This window comes from Piliocolobus tephrosceles, chromosome 7, assembly GCF_002776525.5.
Source record: "Piliocolobus tephrosceles isolate RC106 chromosome 7, ASM277652v3, whole genome shotgun sequence".
NCBI lineage: Eukaryota > Metazoa > Chordata > Mammalia > Primates > Cercopithecidae > Piliocolobus > Piliocolobus tephrosceles.
Window position 1 is genome coordinate 91,886,999 of NC_045440.1, and position 16,050 is coordinate 91,903,048.

Genomic DNA, 16,050 nt, shown 5'->3' on the forward strand with positions numbered 1-16,050 from the left:
AGGCAGTACAAGGGAGTTTCTTTAAGGTGATGGAACATTTTTGTGCCCTGATTTTGGGGTGGTTACACAAATCTATACATGTAGTAAAATTTTATAGAACACACAAAAAGAATGCTTGTAAAACTGGTGAAATCCAAACAGTCTATGGCTAATAGTATTGCATCAGGGGCAATTTCCTCTGCGTGCACGCGTGTGTGTTCTAATTTTCAATTCAGGGTGTACATGTGCAGGATTGTTAGACGGGTATATTGTGTAATGCTGAGGTTTGGATTTCTAGTGAACCCATCACTCAAATAGTGAACATAGTACTCAACAGACAGTTTCTTAACCCTCGCCCACTTCTTCCCCTCTTTTTGGAGTCCCCAGGGTCAACTGTTTACATCTTTATGTCCAAGCATAACTATTGTTTAGCTCACATTTGTAAGTGAGAACATAGGTATTTAATTTTGTTTCCATATTAATTCACTCAGGATAATGGCCTTCAGCTGCATCCGTGTTGTTGCAAATGACATAATTTTGTTTTATTTTTTTTGGCAGCATAACTGGTTGAAGAGTATAAAGGAACTCTGGCCTTTTTTTTGGCAACTTCTAAGTGAGCCTAAAATAAATCAAACTATAAAGTTTTCTAAAAATGGCACAGGCTAAATGACTCATGCATCAATGAAGAAATCAAAAGAGAAATTAGTACTTTGAATTGGGGGGAAAAAAGAAAACACAACATATCAAAATTTGTGGAATGCTCTAAAGCAATCCTCAAAGAAAAAATTATCCCACGAAACTGTCTGTATTAGAAAGAAGAAATGTTTCAAGTCAACAGCCTCAGCTTCCACTTTAAAAAACTAGAAATAAAAGAGCAAATAAAACCTAAAGTTAGCAAAGGAAAGGAAATAATAAATCTGAGAGAACTGATGTGTTCAGAGGGAGCATGGCTTTGACATTTTAACTTCAAACTCTAGCCTTCAGAATTATAAAATAATACCTTTCTATTGTTTTAAGCCACCCAGATTTTGATACTTTCTTACTGCAGGCCAAGGAAACTAATACAACTTTAAGGATCACACCACTGCTGTTTCTATTATATTATTTATATTAAGTGGAGTTATTAACAGTGGTCACATTTGAGGACTGGAGTTAGAGAAAGGAATTCTTAAATTCACATACATCTTTTATTTAAAAATGTTATTTTAAGAATAAATATTTAAGTAAATTATATATGGTAAAATAGCTTCATGTTGTATTTTAAGGATAACTTAAATACTAAAAAATTAAAGTAACTTCTATACAAGAATAAAAGAGTATAACTGTCTGTAGAGTAAGTAAATAAAAGCAGTACCAACCAGTCAAATGAGTACAACTAAAACTTTAACACTGTTAAAAATGACATAATCTTTTCACTATTTTCTATTTGATAATTTATAACTTTTGCTGGAAAAGTAAATCAAATATTTTAATTTGTAGTTTGTGCTTAGAAAATAAATTTTTCTTTAAAAAAACGAAGGAAGTAAAGGTGGAAGTCTTTGATGCGTTTTTGTTTTTCCTTTCCCAGTGCTTTCCATTCTCAATTCTACTCACCATGTTACTCAAAACAGGCACCACTAATTACCTGATTTCAGTATAATCAAAATGCAAGAAGGAAATAAAGTACCTTTATGACATGTCTTTAGCCTTCCAAACCTTGATAGCATAAACCAAAAAGCATCTGAGACAGGACTCAATCAACTTAGAATTTTATTTTGTCAAGCTTAAGGATGTGCCCGGAAGAAAGAAACACAAATCCACAGGAACAATCTATGGTTCGTACCTTTTAAGAAAGATGATTTTGAGGGCTTCAGTATTTAAAGGGGGAGAGCAGGCTGGAGGGGAAAGAGAGAGTATATGGTCAAATTACTGACTCCACATGTTGCAAGAGAAAAGGAGCAGGTTGGGGAATAGTCAGTCAGGTATTCCTCTCACGCGCAATAAATTGGCACTTTACATAAGGTGAACACAGAGTACCTACCTATGGAGATATCTGACCTTTTGTCTGTAGCTATTAGCTTAGGAACAAAAGCAAGCAGTTTCTTGCATGACTCAGTGTTCAGCTTACTTTTTTCCTTTTGGCATAGAGAATTGGGGTCCCAAGATTTTATTTTTTTTCCACAATAGGAGAATCATAATGACAAATTTATAAATATAATATATAATTTTTCTTACCCTTTGTGAAATTCTTCATTTAAATTCCTAAAATTTTACAAGATTAAAATACATTTAGTAATAATCAATTTTTTAAATACAAAGATTCTAGAAAAGCTTAAGGTACATCATTAGCTATGGTAATTCATTCTGCTTGAAGAAGTTTAATAAGTGACTTTTTTCTGCACTGAACTGAGATCTTCAGGACCATCCTTCCCTCCTTTCCTCTCCCTCTCTTCCTTCCTTTTTTTCTCTTGTTCATTCTTTCATTCTTCCTCTTTTTTTTGAGGAGTTGAAGGATAGGCATATACAATTGTGAGGTCTAGAATCTACTTCATATAAGGACAAGAAGCAACTCTTGATAAAAAGAGAGTAAAATACATGCTTTATTTGCCTGCAACTTGTAGGAAAGAGCATCAGAAGGCAGGAGATGAACTTGGAAGGGGAAGTGAGAGAACACTGAAGATAAATCCCACCTCTTCTGAAGTTTTTACTAGGGTGGATACTCATGTACTGACAAGCAAGTATCATCTTTAGCAGACTCCACCTGAGTTAATGATCTGCTTTTTATTTGTCACTGATTTTACTTTCCACAGGGTATCAGGATGCGAAATCTTCAAATCATGCATCACATTGAATCTCTTGGTGGCAAAGGTAGCATGGAGGTGGCCCACAGCATCTGTGGTACAGGTAGGAGATTGCTAACCCTTGTTCAAGATGACATTGATAGGCAAATAGCCAGGACTATGCTTTTCTCTTGGAAGTGCCTACTCCACTTACTCTGAAAGGTTGACTCCTCACGATTCATTCGGATCTCTGCCTACATGTTACCTTCCCAGGTAGATCATTCCTTAACAGATTCCTACCCCCATCCCATATACTTTATTATAGTACTTAACATAATTTGTGCTTGTCTACTTTTTTGTTTACTTACATATTGACTAATACATTTATTTGTTTGTTACAATGTCTTTATAAGAGGAACGTCTTTTTAGCTCTCCAGTATTTGCCCAGTGTTTATCACAGTACCTGGAGCATAGCAGTTCCTTAATAAATATCAGTGGAAAGAAGGAGTAATTTAAAATTTAAATTTAAAAAATCCAAACATGAGGCTGTAATTCTTACTGTGACTCTCAAAGATCCTGATTACTTGGTTTGGATTTTGATGGAGAAGCAGAAAGAGAAGCAACATGTATTTCTGCCTCCAGATTAAGTAAATATTGTAGAAGAAGGAAAACAATTATTTATTACACCTAGTGTGCATATTTGATAACTCTTAAAATAGTTCCTGCTCTCTCTTGTATTTGTAATACTCCTGTTTATCTATTGCAAGTGTATATTAGTACTTACGGTATTTCAAGAAATACGTAGCACAGGAGATCCAATGAGATGCAAAACAAACCTGCCTGTTTCCTAAAACTGAAAAGATGTTAGTAAACACTGACTTGGAGTTTTTTCATAATGGTATCTTAAGTTGTATGTTTTTATACACACTTTTTTGGCATACTTAGATACAAAGAGTATTCTTCACTTCCCTAAAGAATTATGCTTTCTCCTCTTTTTCTTGAAATCTGTGTCTTTTTGGCTTGTGCTTTCTTACCTTTGGTAGAAATATGGATGTCAAAACAGTTTACCTGTAATTTCACTGTAAAAAAATAACAACTGTGCAAATGCATGTAAGCAGCAACTGACATTTGGCCTCAGTGACAAGGTGACAACAGAGAACAGCAGAACTTGGGAACCTGCAGAAAACATGCACCAAATAAAGGGCACATACCCCTGCTACTCTGTAATTTCAGTGTTTGTCAGAGTTCACATTTTCAAGAGAGCTAGAAGTCTAGATTTCTTTTAACATGAAATGATCTAATTTTTAAAATGTTTGGGGGCTAAACTAAAAACCAACAAAGCAAATGTGGCAACACTGTAGTAAGAGGTCAACAAGTAAGATGTTAAACCAGATTTAGCCCTCAAGATGACTGTTTTCTCCATCCTATGCGGTACTTTTCATTTTCAGCAGAGAGAAACTTTGATCACTAACACTTGGGAATATTTAAGGGGAATAACGACTGTCTTGCCAGTTGCTTTCATAGACCATAACAGGTACTTAATATTAGTTGAGTGGACCCACTGAATGCGTAAGTCATTCCCACGTCGTTACTGTGGTTCAAGAATTAGAACAATTTAGTGTATATGAAGAAAGAAAATTGAAAAATAAAAATTATTTACATATTTTGTAACCATAACAGTTAACAACAACTTCAAGCACTTTCTCTATGCTAGGTATCATGCAAACACTTTATAAGGATCACCCCACCAATTCCTTATAATGATTCTATGTAGTAAGAGTATAGCTGTCTTTTAACTTATCCAGAGCTGGTAAGCTGCAGAGTTAATAAGAAAAAGAGATATAAAATAATTCTGACACCAAGGCCCATCTTTTAATTGTTATTATTTTATGTAAATTTGTATTGAGGAATAAAAATCCCACAATAAAGACCTAAGAAACAGGCAGTGTTTTGTTTTGAAAGATGACCATGGTTTTCAAGTAGGTAATATAAAAGGACAGAAAATGGAAAATGAGAAATTTTGAAAACCATGGGACCTACAGAGAAATTGTAGGTTCAGAAAGAAAACGCAAGGACCCAGAATAAGATGAGGGACTTGCCCTAAGGAAAATCAATGAAAAGCTGAGCGCTCAGAATCAGGAAAAATGCTGTGTAGGATAGTTATTTCCAATCCTGGCTACATATTAGAGTCATTTTAGAGAGTTTTTTAAAAAGCATCTATGTGCTTGGTCCCAGCAGCAGACTTTTTTTGAGGGGAGAAAGACCAGGACATCAGTATTAGAAATAAGACTAACCAATACAAACTCTTCAGATGATTCTTAAGTGCAATCAGATTAAAATTTCTGCTTTAAATTACCCAGTAACATACAAACTGAACTAAGGGCTCTACAAAGTTGCCTCAAATTCTCCGAAGACTGGCCAGGATTCCATGCTACTCACTCCCTTCAATCTCACCGGTTTATTTTTATCTGTTTCATATACCAGACTTCTGCATAAGATTTCACTTGAAAAAAGTTCTGAATTAAAAATAATTCAAAACAGGTTTTTAATTTTCCCATTTCTCTCGGTTTATAATAGGTAATTGACATAAAGGGGCAAATACAGACACTTCCACAAAACATGTTGACCTCAAGAACACATTGTGGTAGCTTTGGTCAGAGACCAGGTAGATACTTATGAGGTCGATGGCACTGGAAACTAGAATGCTGCTTCAGTGCCACCCATGTTCTCCATAAATGTCCTAATCAGTAGTGGCCCTGAGATAACAGAAAAGAGAATATGAAAAATATATTATTTATCTTTCCAGTCTTTGAAACGTCTTTCAACTCTGTGAAGTTGCAGTGGATACTGAGTACCAATTTGCCATTAAGTTTCACACGTAGGATTCTTTCCTGACGCCACGTAAGTTTTTAGAGAAAAGTAAAAGAAAAAAATATATCATGAAAGAAGAAGAAAAATAACTTAGCAAAAAGAATTTGGAAATGGGAAAATAGAAAACAAAACAGAGATTTTAAAATATTGCAACTGAAAATATTTGAAGAAAGTGTAATACAATATAAATTAAGAGGCAGGCTAGAAAATTGAAAGGCCAAAAGAGAAAGTTCTATAAAATAGTTTCTTTCATTTACTGATATCCAATTAGTGCAGAGGTTGCCATTGGGTAAAACATCATAACAAAGACAAGATTTGTCTTCTAATTACCATTGGCTGGTTTCATGTTACAGTTGAAAAATATTCAGGATAAATTATAGGACAATACTTCCATAATTGTATAATTTTTTTTTTTTTTTTTTGAGACAGAGTCTCGCTCTGTCGCCCAGGCTGGAGTGCAGTGTTGCAATCTTGGCTCACTGCAACCTCTGCCTCCCGGGTTCATGCCATTCTCCTGCCTCAGCCTCCTGAGCAGCTGGGACTACAGGCACCCACCACCACGCCCGGCTAATTTTTTTGTATTTTTAGTAGAGACGATGTTTCACTGTGTTCGCCAGGATGGTCTTGATCTCCTGACCTCGTGATCTGCCCGCCTCAGCCTCCCAAAGTTCTGGGATTACAGGCGTGAGCCACCGCGCCCGGCCCATAATTGTATAATTTTAAGGCTAAAAGTGACTTTAAGTGTTCTTTTATCTGCCTTTATTATCACTATCATCTCGTTCATGCTTGATTAAAATGTTTATTAAATGGCTTCTATGGGCTAAGCACAATACTAAGTAATGAGGACCCAAAGGCAAATGAGACAGATCTAGTTATTCTATGTTTCATTACATTCAAGTTCATGAAACAGATAGAAGGCAAGTAAAAGTATTAAAGGGGGGAATAAATAGGGTGCTTCCAATAGAGAATGAATGCTTAAGAATTGTGAATAATTCTAGACAGGGTGGTCAAGGAATGACGGTGGATAAATATTTCCAGTGTTGAGAAAGCCCTATTTCCAAAAGCACCTCATTCCTTGGGGAAAACAAAGTATAGAAGTTCAAGGCACTGAAGTCCAGAAAAGCTGAAATAGACTAAATCAAGTGTGGTGTGCAATGAGACTGGAATGGGTCTTGAGAAGCACATTAAGAAGTATACATTTTATTGAGAACCTACTTAAGTTGAAACTCCTAAGTTGACTTGAATTTTATAAAGTTCTTATTTTGTTATAAAGAATAAACTGGCGAGAAGCATGTTTCCATAATACAGGTGAGAAACGATTCAGGCTTGGACTTAGAGTGGTGCTAGTGGAACTAAAGGTAAGTGGATTGCTTTGGGAACATATTTAGAAAATAAGACGTAATTATTTGTTGATATTTAAGGATAAGGGGAAAAAAGCAGTCAAGAATTATGTCAGGGTTTCCAACATGAGCAAGGTAAAGGACAGTAGTGCCACTTACTGGCTGATTGGTTGTAGTTTATTACATGTTAATTATATCTCAGTAAAACTGTTTTTAGAAAGCCAAAAGGAGATTCTGTCAGACAGTAATAAGGACCATGATAGTGATAGTGCAGGCAAAGTGATTGACAGTTCCTTGCAATAGGTGATATGAATGTGGGGGATACCATTATGTACGTTGTTGTTAGGTGAGGCATCTCTGATGAAGTGAAACATAAATTTTGATCTTAATAACAAAAAGTCAGTTTTACTAAATTTCAGAACTGTTTCTCCCAAATCAAGGAAGCACCTAGTAAAAAACTTTGGTGACAGGAGGAAATCTGATTTTTGTACACACACACACACAAAAAGTATGGCTAAAGCTCTAGGACTCAAGAGTAAATGGGATCAGAGATGAATCCAGAATACACGGGGCTGTCTGGGGAGTAGACTGATACCATGTACCAAGATTTCAAAAATAATCCTGGAAACACATAAATTTTATTTTAAAAGAACAAGACTAAACAAACCAAAAACCCAGAAAACCAACTTAATTGTGTAAGCCAATTCCCATAACAAATCACTTCTTATGTATCTATTTATATTCTTTTAGTTCTGTTTATCTGGAGAATCTTAATACACCCTAGAACTTGAGAGAAAGGTCCAGTTGGCACATGGATGTGGTAATTAGAAGACATGGGATGAAGTTGGCAGAAAGTATGTAGAGTGAAAATGAGCCTGGGCCAGAGCCCTAGGGGACTCAGCGAATTTCAGAAAGAGATAGAAGAGTCAATAAGGAGCGTCCAGAACCAAGGAGATAAAAAGGAAGAGGGTGTATCATAGAAGCCAAGGGAGGAGACAGGCAACACCCAATTTAACAAGGCCATCTCAGATGGCGTTGACTGCTATGGAGAAATCAAGCAGGTTAAACAGGAAACTAAGACAGCTGGGTGGGAAGAGCACACTGGGTTTTTGTAGAAGTGTGGACAGAAGGGAGACTCAATCATGCAAATATTGCAGTAATAGTGTCACATATTGCTGAGAAGTTAAGCAAGGGCTAAAAAGTGACAGCTATTTTGTGTGATGGGAAAATATGCAGCAGTTAAAAATGTTTTTGAAAAATAATTGACTTGGAGAAATGTCTTATAATTGAAAGTGAATGCAGCAGAATTTATATATATTATCTAAATTTGAATAGTAATTTAATTGACCAGGAAATACACTGTTTTCAGAGTCTCTCTACATGGTGGGATCATAAGTGAAATGATCTGGCTCTTTGTCCCCACCCAAATCTCATCCTAATTGTAATTCAAATTGTAATCCCCACATGTTGGGGGAAGAACTTTGTGGTAGGTGATTAGACCATGGGGGTAGTTCCCTCATGCTGTTCTCATGATAGTGAGTGAGTTCTCATGAGATCTGATGGTTTTATAAGGGGCTTTTCCCCTCTTTGCTTTGCACTCTCTCTCCTGTCACCTTGTGATAGATATGTTTATTTCTCCTTCTGCCATAATTGTTAAGTTTCCTGAGGCCTTACCAGCCATGCAGACCTGTGTCAATTAAACCTCTTTTCCTTATAAATTACCCAGTCTTGGGTATTTCTTTATAGCAGCGTGAGAATGTACTAACACAACAGGTAACATTTATCATCATCTATATACTTTTCAAAATTTCTGAGGAAATGTTTAATGTATAAAAGTAAAATAGTTTTTTTCTTTTAATATAATGTTAAAAAAATAAAGAAGTAAATAACTATCCAAAAAGCTGCCACACAGATATAAATACTGTTGATGTTTTGGCAACATCCAAATATTTTTTTCTACACATATTCTTGATAGCATTCATTGAGCATTCACAATGTATAATGCACTGTGCTGAGAAGTCTTGTAGATGTGTAAGATTTTGTAATCTAATACTATGCTGCTATTGACCTGAGATACTGCATTTCCAACAAGTTTCCAGGTAATGCTGATGCTGTTTTTCTGAAGGCTATACTTTTCAATAAAATTTTTGTACATCAAAATATTGTTATATGGAGGTCTGTGAAGGGGAAAACAGTGCAGGGAGGGGAAAGATAAAAGGAGACTTGGGATTTCCTTTCCTTGAGAATCAGTTGTTGTCAGATGCTTAGAATACCTTATGTTACATTAAAGCTCAGTTGGGAGAAATAAGTAGTTAACGGTGGCCTCATAATATACTGGGGATAAATCCACTATGAAGGCAGACTACTTCCTCATTTGAAAGGTAGCAAAATTGAAAAACTTTAGTTCCTGAGTCCTTCCCATATGCATATTCCATTTTTCACTTAGTGTTTTAATTCCTGTTTCTTGCCTTTTCTACATCTATCCCATAGCATGTAAAGTATAATTATCTTCATTGTTGTATTTCCTAAATCATCAGTATTTAATTTCCTCTTTGACCCAAAGGTTATTTAAGAACATTAACAAAATTCCAAGTATGTGATTTTTCAGGGTTGAAAATTATTATTTTCTAGGGTTTTTTTTTTTTTTTTTTTGGTAATGTGGTCATGAGTGCTTTCTAGAAATATAGTAATGTTTTCTCTATATCCGAGTATAAAATCATTTAGAAGTGCTTCAGGATTTTTTGAAGAGAATGTAAAAATAAGGTAGAAAAGTAATATATATATTACACATACATTTAACTACCTTTTCTCTCTTAACTTTCCATTTACTTGGTTTATCAAAGGCTGTAACTTTGCTGGGCTGGTGGCTCACATTTGTAGTCTCAGTGCTTTGGGAGGTCGAGGCAGGAGAATTACTTGAGCCTAGGAGTTGGAGGCTGCAGTGAGCTATGATGTTGCCACTGCATTCCAGCCTAGGCTACCAAGCAAGACCCTCTTGTCTCTAAAAAAGAAATCATAAATGTTGAAGTCATAGTCCAACATATTTTTTGCTATATTCTCTTTAATAATACATACAGAAGGATTACTCAACAAATTTTAAATACATAAAATGCACTAATTTAAATGTATGTTTTAAAATAGATGTACATAAATGTACATAAGTAAAACTATCACCCAAATGAAGATACAGAACATATATTTTATATATTGTCATATTATTTACCATATAGTTTGTTAAATGTTACATCCTATATTGTATATTTTACATAAAATGTCTTGTTATGTTTAGATTCTATTTAATAAAAATGTTGCTATTTCTATGATTTATAGTTTTCATTATCTTTAAACTCTTTGATCCTTTGTTTTATACAAATGTATCTCAGGTTACAGACTGATTTTTGACCCAATTTCAATTGTAATAGGGCTATTTAACCAGTTTATACATCATCTGTACTATCAATCTACTTTTTGTTAATTTTAATGTCTTTTTGCTATTTTTCTTTTGCTGTTTTTTTTTACCACTTCTTTTCCAAACCAAACATTGGAACGTATATATTCTATTTTTGTAGTTAACACTTATTTCCATGTCAAATTTACTTAAATAAACTATATGATGCAGTAACTGCTGTTTTTCCCCATGCAACATGTACAGAAAATGAGGATGTATCCACCCCCTCCCAAACCAGTGATTTGGAAGTTTCTTTACAGTATCAGTAGTAACATTATGGACAAACTTGCTATTTTTTTCCTGCTATACTTAAAAATAACTGAAATAAAACTGTACTGTTTTCCAGTTTTGTCAGATTTGACATTCAGAATGCTGTTATTTGTCCAATCTACAGTGACAAAGCCCTTTCACTTAGGTTAAGCTTAAGAACATGCATATTTGTATCTACAATACTACATGCTAAAAATAAAACACTATTTGTCCAATATATTGAACATGTGGCATGCCCTTCCAGTTTAAATGTAAACTGAAATTTTAGACCTAGCTTACGTTTCAATTTTTGTATTTAGTTTTAATGCCCTATACATAACAATTTAAACTCTATGCTCCTTAACTAGTTCTAATGCATACCATTAATTCTTTCATACAATTGCCTCCCTATTCTTTTATTTTAATTCAGGTTCTGTTAGCTGCAGTAAATCATTCAGCAAAATTTTCAGGGAAGGCTCTTGATTGATATACTTTCCTAACCCCTGTATATCTAAGAATGTCTTCCAGTTTCCTTTGTAAAGAAATGATAACTTGGCAGGGTATATAATTCTTGGCTCAAAATTATTTTCCCTTAAAACTCTGTAGATATTGTTCCACTGTCTTCTGGCTTTTAGAATTGCAGGAGAAAAATCTGAGGTTAGTCTGACTTTTGCCCCTTTGTAAGTAACCTGCTTTCTCTCTGTGGATGCAAAATGTTTTGTCTTGAAATTCAAAAACGTCACCAGGATATGTCTAGGTGTTTCTTTCTTTTCATTAAATTTTAAAGGTACCCTGTGAGCCTTTTCCATTTGTAGATCTAGTTCGTTCTTCAATTCTGGAAAATTTTCTTCTATTAGATCCTTAATTATTGTTTCAGCTCTACTTGCTCTGTCCTCAGTTTCAGGTATTCCTATTATGCATATACTGTATCTCCTGGACCGGCCCTCTAGATCTCTTTTTCTCCTCTTAATTTCTTTTCCCCTTTTCTCTGTATTCTGTGACTATTTGTCGTTTTGCACTTACTTTAGCAATTCGATTTTGTGGCCAATCCAGCGTGCGCCCTTCTGTTAACTCTCTCAACTTCCTGGTATTTTCCAACCGCTCTGACATTACCCTCTTTATTATCGCGCACAGGTTTTTAAGCTCCTGTATTATAAGATTCTCAATCTTTCTTATATCTTCTGTTTCCATCTCTATATCCCTTCCAAGAGGAGGCATTTTCTCGATTACTTAGCGCTGTTCCTTTCTTCTGAGGGGCAGTATTACGACCTTGGAAACAATAAACATAATTTAATTCCACACAGCCCCAAACAGCCCAAAAATTGCCATTGATAATTATCGACGACTTTATTAAAACGCTTTATTTTTCTTTCTTACCTTTTCAGTTGCTTTTCTTAGAAGCAGGGACCAAAATCAAAGATTAAAGAAGGTCCTCTGAAGAACGGAATAAAACAGACGTTGAAAACTAGTCCCCTTACGTCATCTCTGCGCGCCTCACGTCAGGGCCAAGAGCCTAGCGCTTAGCTTTATGGCAGACGGGGCTCTAGCGTTCTAGTCAATTCCGAGGCTGCAAACTCCGCTTCTCCGCTCGCCGTCTGGTTCCTTCCCTGCCGCCCCGCCCATCACGGCAGGGTCACGGTAGTGCGCACGCGTAGCACCCCATTCAAGCTTCCCCTCTTTGCAGTGGCTTGGTTTAGATCCGGTGCCGCCTTGAAGGCGGGGCTGGGTCCCAGCCGTAGCCAATGGAGCCCCGGGTGAGGGTTGAGGGGTGGAAGGTGCCTACCAGCCGGTGGTACAGGTTTCTTCCAGCGCTTGTGCTGGGCTACCTGGTCCTCATGGAGGCGGTCTTGACCGAAGAGCTTGATGAGGAAGAGCAGCTGGTGAGAAGGCATCGCAAAGAGAAGAAGGAGTTGCAAGGTGAGGCGGAAGGAAGCGGGAATCTGGAAGCCGCCGCGACTGCAGGAAGGGCGCGTGGCGGGTCGGTTCTGGGGCATCTTAAGGCGTGACTTACCTGGATCACCCTAGACTTCCCCTAGTAGCAAGTGGCCTCTTCTCTCCCGCCTTCCCTGCTCCGGAGGCCCTTTAATTCCCCAACCTTCAGAGGCTTCCCCTTCTGAGGCCTGCCGCGTGCCCCCTACCCCGCGCCGCCGCATGGGTGCTGGTGTCTGAAAATACCTCGAAGCCGCGGTCTTGGACCCAGACTGGTCCCCTCCCAAACCCACTATGCCTCCCTTTTCTATACCTGCCCCAGTTACAGATTCTTGTCCCTAATGGGTGTATTTTGAATGGACTCACCTCAGTTTAGGAGGTTCAGAAAGGATAGCAGAAAGATTTAAAACTTGCTACAGTCAGGTTTTTTTCCTTCTCCTATCTCACCAAACAACCGAAACATATTCAAGATTTTGTTAATGAAGGTTTTTGGGTTTTTTTTGGTCTCAGCTTCATCTGGGCCCTTCTGTCTCTGTAGCTGTCTGTTATGTGATGACTCTTTCTTCTATAATTAGGTTTTCTGTACCTTTCTCCCCTTACTGTCCCCTTATTGGTTCCTGTTTCTCATCTTCTTTTACTCTTGCGTGTCTGACTTAATGATTTTAATGGCTTTTCAGCCAAAATTCAGGGCATGAAGAATGCTGTTCCCAAGAATGACAAGAAGAGGAGGAAGCAACTCACCGAAGATGTGGCCAAGTTGGAAAAGGAAATGGAACAGAAACATAGAGAAGAACTGGAGCAATTGAAGCTGACTACTAAGGAGAATAAGGTATGTGAAATAAACGTTTGTCGTTGCCTACACCATTTGAAAACAGCTGTCCACTTCTCTTAAATTGCTTATTATCTAAAATCATAAAATGGGTAGGGAAATGAAATCACTTAGTTATGCTCATGCATCACTTCTCATTAATGTTTTTCACAGGACAGTGTGTTTTTACAAGGGAGATCAGCAAAGACAGTGCTATACTTCTTTACCTACACTTCTTTACCTATTTACTTGCCCAAAAGATGAAGCTTCACCAAATGAAAGTTGGAAGACCAGGCATCTGATCCCAGAATTGTGACTGAATGGGATTGTAACCTGAGCAAGGTTACTTAATCTTTCTGAGCTCAAATTTTCCCACATATATAATACGATACAAATATTTCTGCTGTCTAAGCACAGGTTTTTGTAAGAATCAAGAAAGTGAATGTGAAATCATTTTTAAATTATAAAACTGCTTTATGAACAAATTGTAATGAATGAAATTTTACTGATGTTTCTTGTAAGTTGGAGCATCCTAACTTTCATAATTTTAGCTAATATTTATTTTATCGTTGGAGCTAATACATATGTGCCAAACACTTTGTTTTATATATATTATCTAATTTAACCTCAGTAACACACTGTGAGTTATTACCTATGAAGTAAGTGTACATAATCCCATTTTTCAAGTGGGAAACAGGGTTAGAGAGATTAAGAACTTTGTCCAGAAGTCATAACAGCCATTAATTGCCAAAGCCAGAATTCCAAATGAGAACTATCTTACTCCAGGAAGTGAATACTGAATTCTGTTATGGCTTTGTATAGTGTGGTATTTATTGTATGGGTTTTGGATGTGAAAGGTCATATAGACTCCACAGCCTCCATCTTTGATAGAAAGTTCTTATGTCTATGCAAAATCTTACCTGCCATACTTAAATTTTGGTTGATTTTTGGTTTGCTGTTGACAAGTGCAGCTTGTCTGTGCTATTTACAATGGTCCGTACATTAAATATAGTCTAAATTTCTTTAACTTTGTTAGTCATTATTTCCCAACTTTCCTTGCCTTTAATATACTTCATCTCCAGGTAACAAGGCATGATACTCCAGGTGTTAAATTGCGATGTGACAACTGTGGTGGTCCTAATTGTCTCCCCATCTTTTCTGTTAGTGAGATAGTTCTGTTTGCTCCCTCAGACCTTTCAATTTTGAGGTTTCTTTCCCAGGTTTCCAAGGACAAAAGTGTTTGATTCATAAGCTACATGGGATCCTACTGTTAAAACACAAACTCCCATTCTACTTTGAACTATTTATCTTTTTCATTAATTTAAATTGGTTTTCTTTTCTGAATACTACCAAAACTAATACCATTGCTTTTTTATTTTTCAGATTCATCTCTTTTATCTTGCCTATTGTCAATATAGTTGTTTGTAAATTTTAGCAGATTCTTCTGAAGAATAACAAGACTTCTAATTTCACTATAGTTGATAGCCACTCTTTGAAGTCTATCTGATTTTGATATTTTGATTATTTGGGACATAGCCTTTGGAGACTTCTGTCTCTGTGTATTAAAGGCCTTGAGTTGTTCTATGCATGTGTTATACCAAAAACTGGCTTAACTTATAGTTGCAGTAATACTAGCTACTCATCCTTATGGTTAAAAGTCTAGCATCTTTTTTTTTTTTTTTTTTTTAACTCTAGCAAGCACACATTAGCCATTTAGGATTGATTATAATATCAAATGATATTGTAAATTAAATATATTTTCTGCCTGCAGTTATCAGTTTGTAGATGGAAAAGGGTAGGGTAGGAAAAGCTCAACTTCCTACTAGAGTCAAGGATTAGTACTCATCAGATTTTGGCTAATTAAGATGGAAGAAGGCTTCTCTTGCCAGTTAAGGTTATGCAGGTGATAATGAACTGAGCCAGCACGTGACCTGTATCTTATACATACTGTCAGTAGTCAGAGAAAAGAAGAGTGTAGTGCCAAATGAATGGGCACTTACAGGAAGTACACTACTGCATTTAGATTAATGGAGTAAGCATTCTAAGAAAGAAGGAAAGCATGCAGGGATGAGCATGATCTTTGAAGGAAACTTCTTGAGAACTTGTCAAATTCTTCCATAAAAATAGAGACGGGAGACAAAACCATATTATCTAGTACAGTGTCTATTGCTGTTATTCAAATTTGAAGTGTGGGATTAGATATATTTATGATTTTCAATAATTTAATTTAAAAAGTATTTTACATTGACTTGTTAATGCTTTTTGTTTCCTTCAGATAGATTCTGTTGCTGTTAACATTTCAAACTTGGTGCTTGAGAATCAGCCACCTCGGATATCAAAAGCACAAAAGAGACGGGTATGAAAGTCATGTCACCAAGTATATAAGTTAGTGCTGTGTGTTCAATACTATCTTAGGTCTTGTTATAGGAAGAGAATGAAAAAAAAAATGATGCAGTTCTTTGTCAAGGGACTTGAACTAACATTTATTAAGCACCTGCTGTGTGTTACATACTATGCTAAGCTGCTTATATGACATCTCATTTAGTCCTGACAATAATCCTGTGAAGTAGGATTTCTTATCCCCATTTTATGGAGAAGAAAATGGTCCTAAGAGAATATGAAATAACATATTCAGGTTGCAGCTCTCATAGGAGAGTGACGCTGGGA

The 16,050-nt window shown here is 36.2% G+C and overlaps 1 protein-coding gene and 1 long non-coding RNA gene across 2 annotated transcripts in view; one reads left to right on the forward strand and one right to left on the reverse strand.

Annotated features, from left to right (window-relative positions):
- Positions 1 to 9,603: 9,603 nt before the first annotated feature.
- On the reverse strand, positions 9,604 to 12,278 carry LOC111549733. Its single transcript, XR_002733815.1, has 2 exons — positions 12,024 to 12,278; positions 9,604 to 11,915 (listed from the first exon to the last, which is right to left on the reverse strand). It is a non-coding gene; the product is annotated as an uncharacterized LOC111549733 (long non-coding RNA).
- OTUD6B (OTU deubiquitinase 6B) overlaps positions 12,278 to 16,050 on the forward strand; it is a 16,657-nt gene continuing 12,884 nt past the window's right edge. The window contains exons 1-3 of the mRNA XM_023222934.2: positions 12,278 to 12,563; positions 13,253 to 13,404; positions 15,659 to 15,739. Of these exons, the coding sequence (XP_023078702.1) occupies positions 12,389 to 12,563; positions 13,253 to 13,404; positions 15,659 to 15,739 (408 nt within the window). The 5' untranslated portion in view covers positions 12,278 to 12,388. The remainder of the gene's footprint in view (positions 12,564 to 13,252; positions 13,405 to 15,658; positions 15,740 to 16,050) is intronic.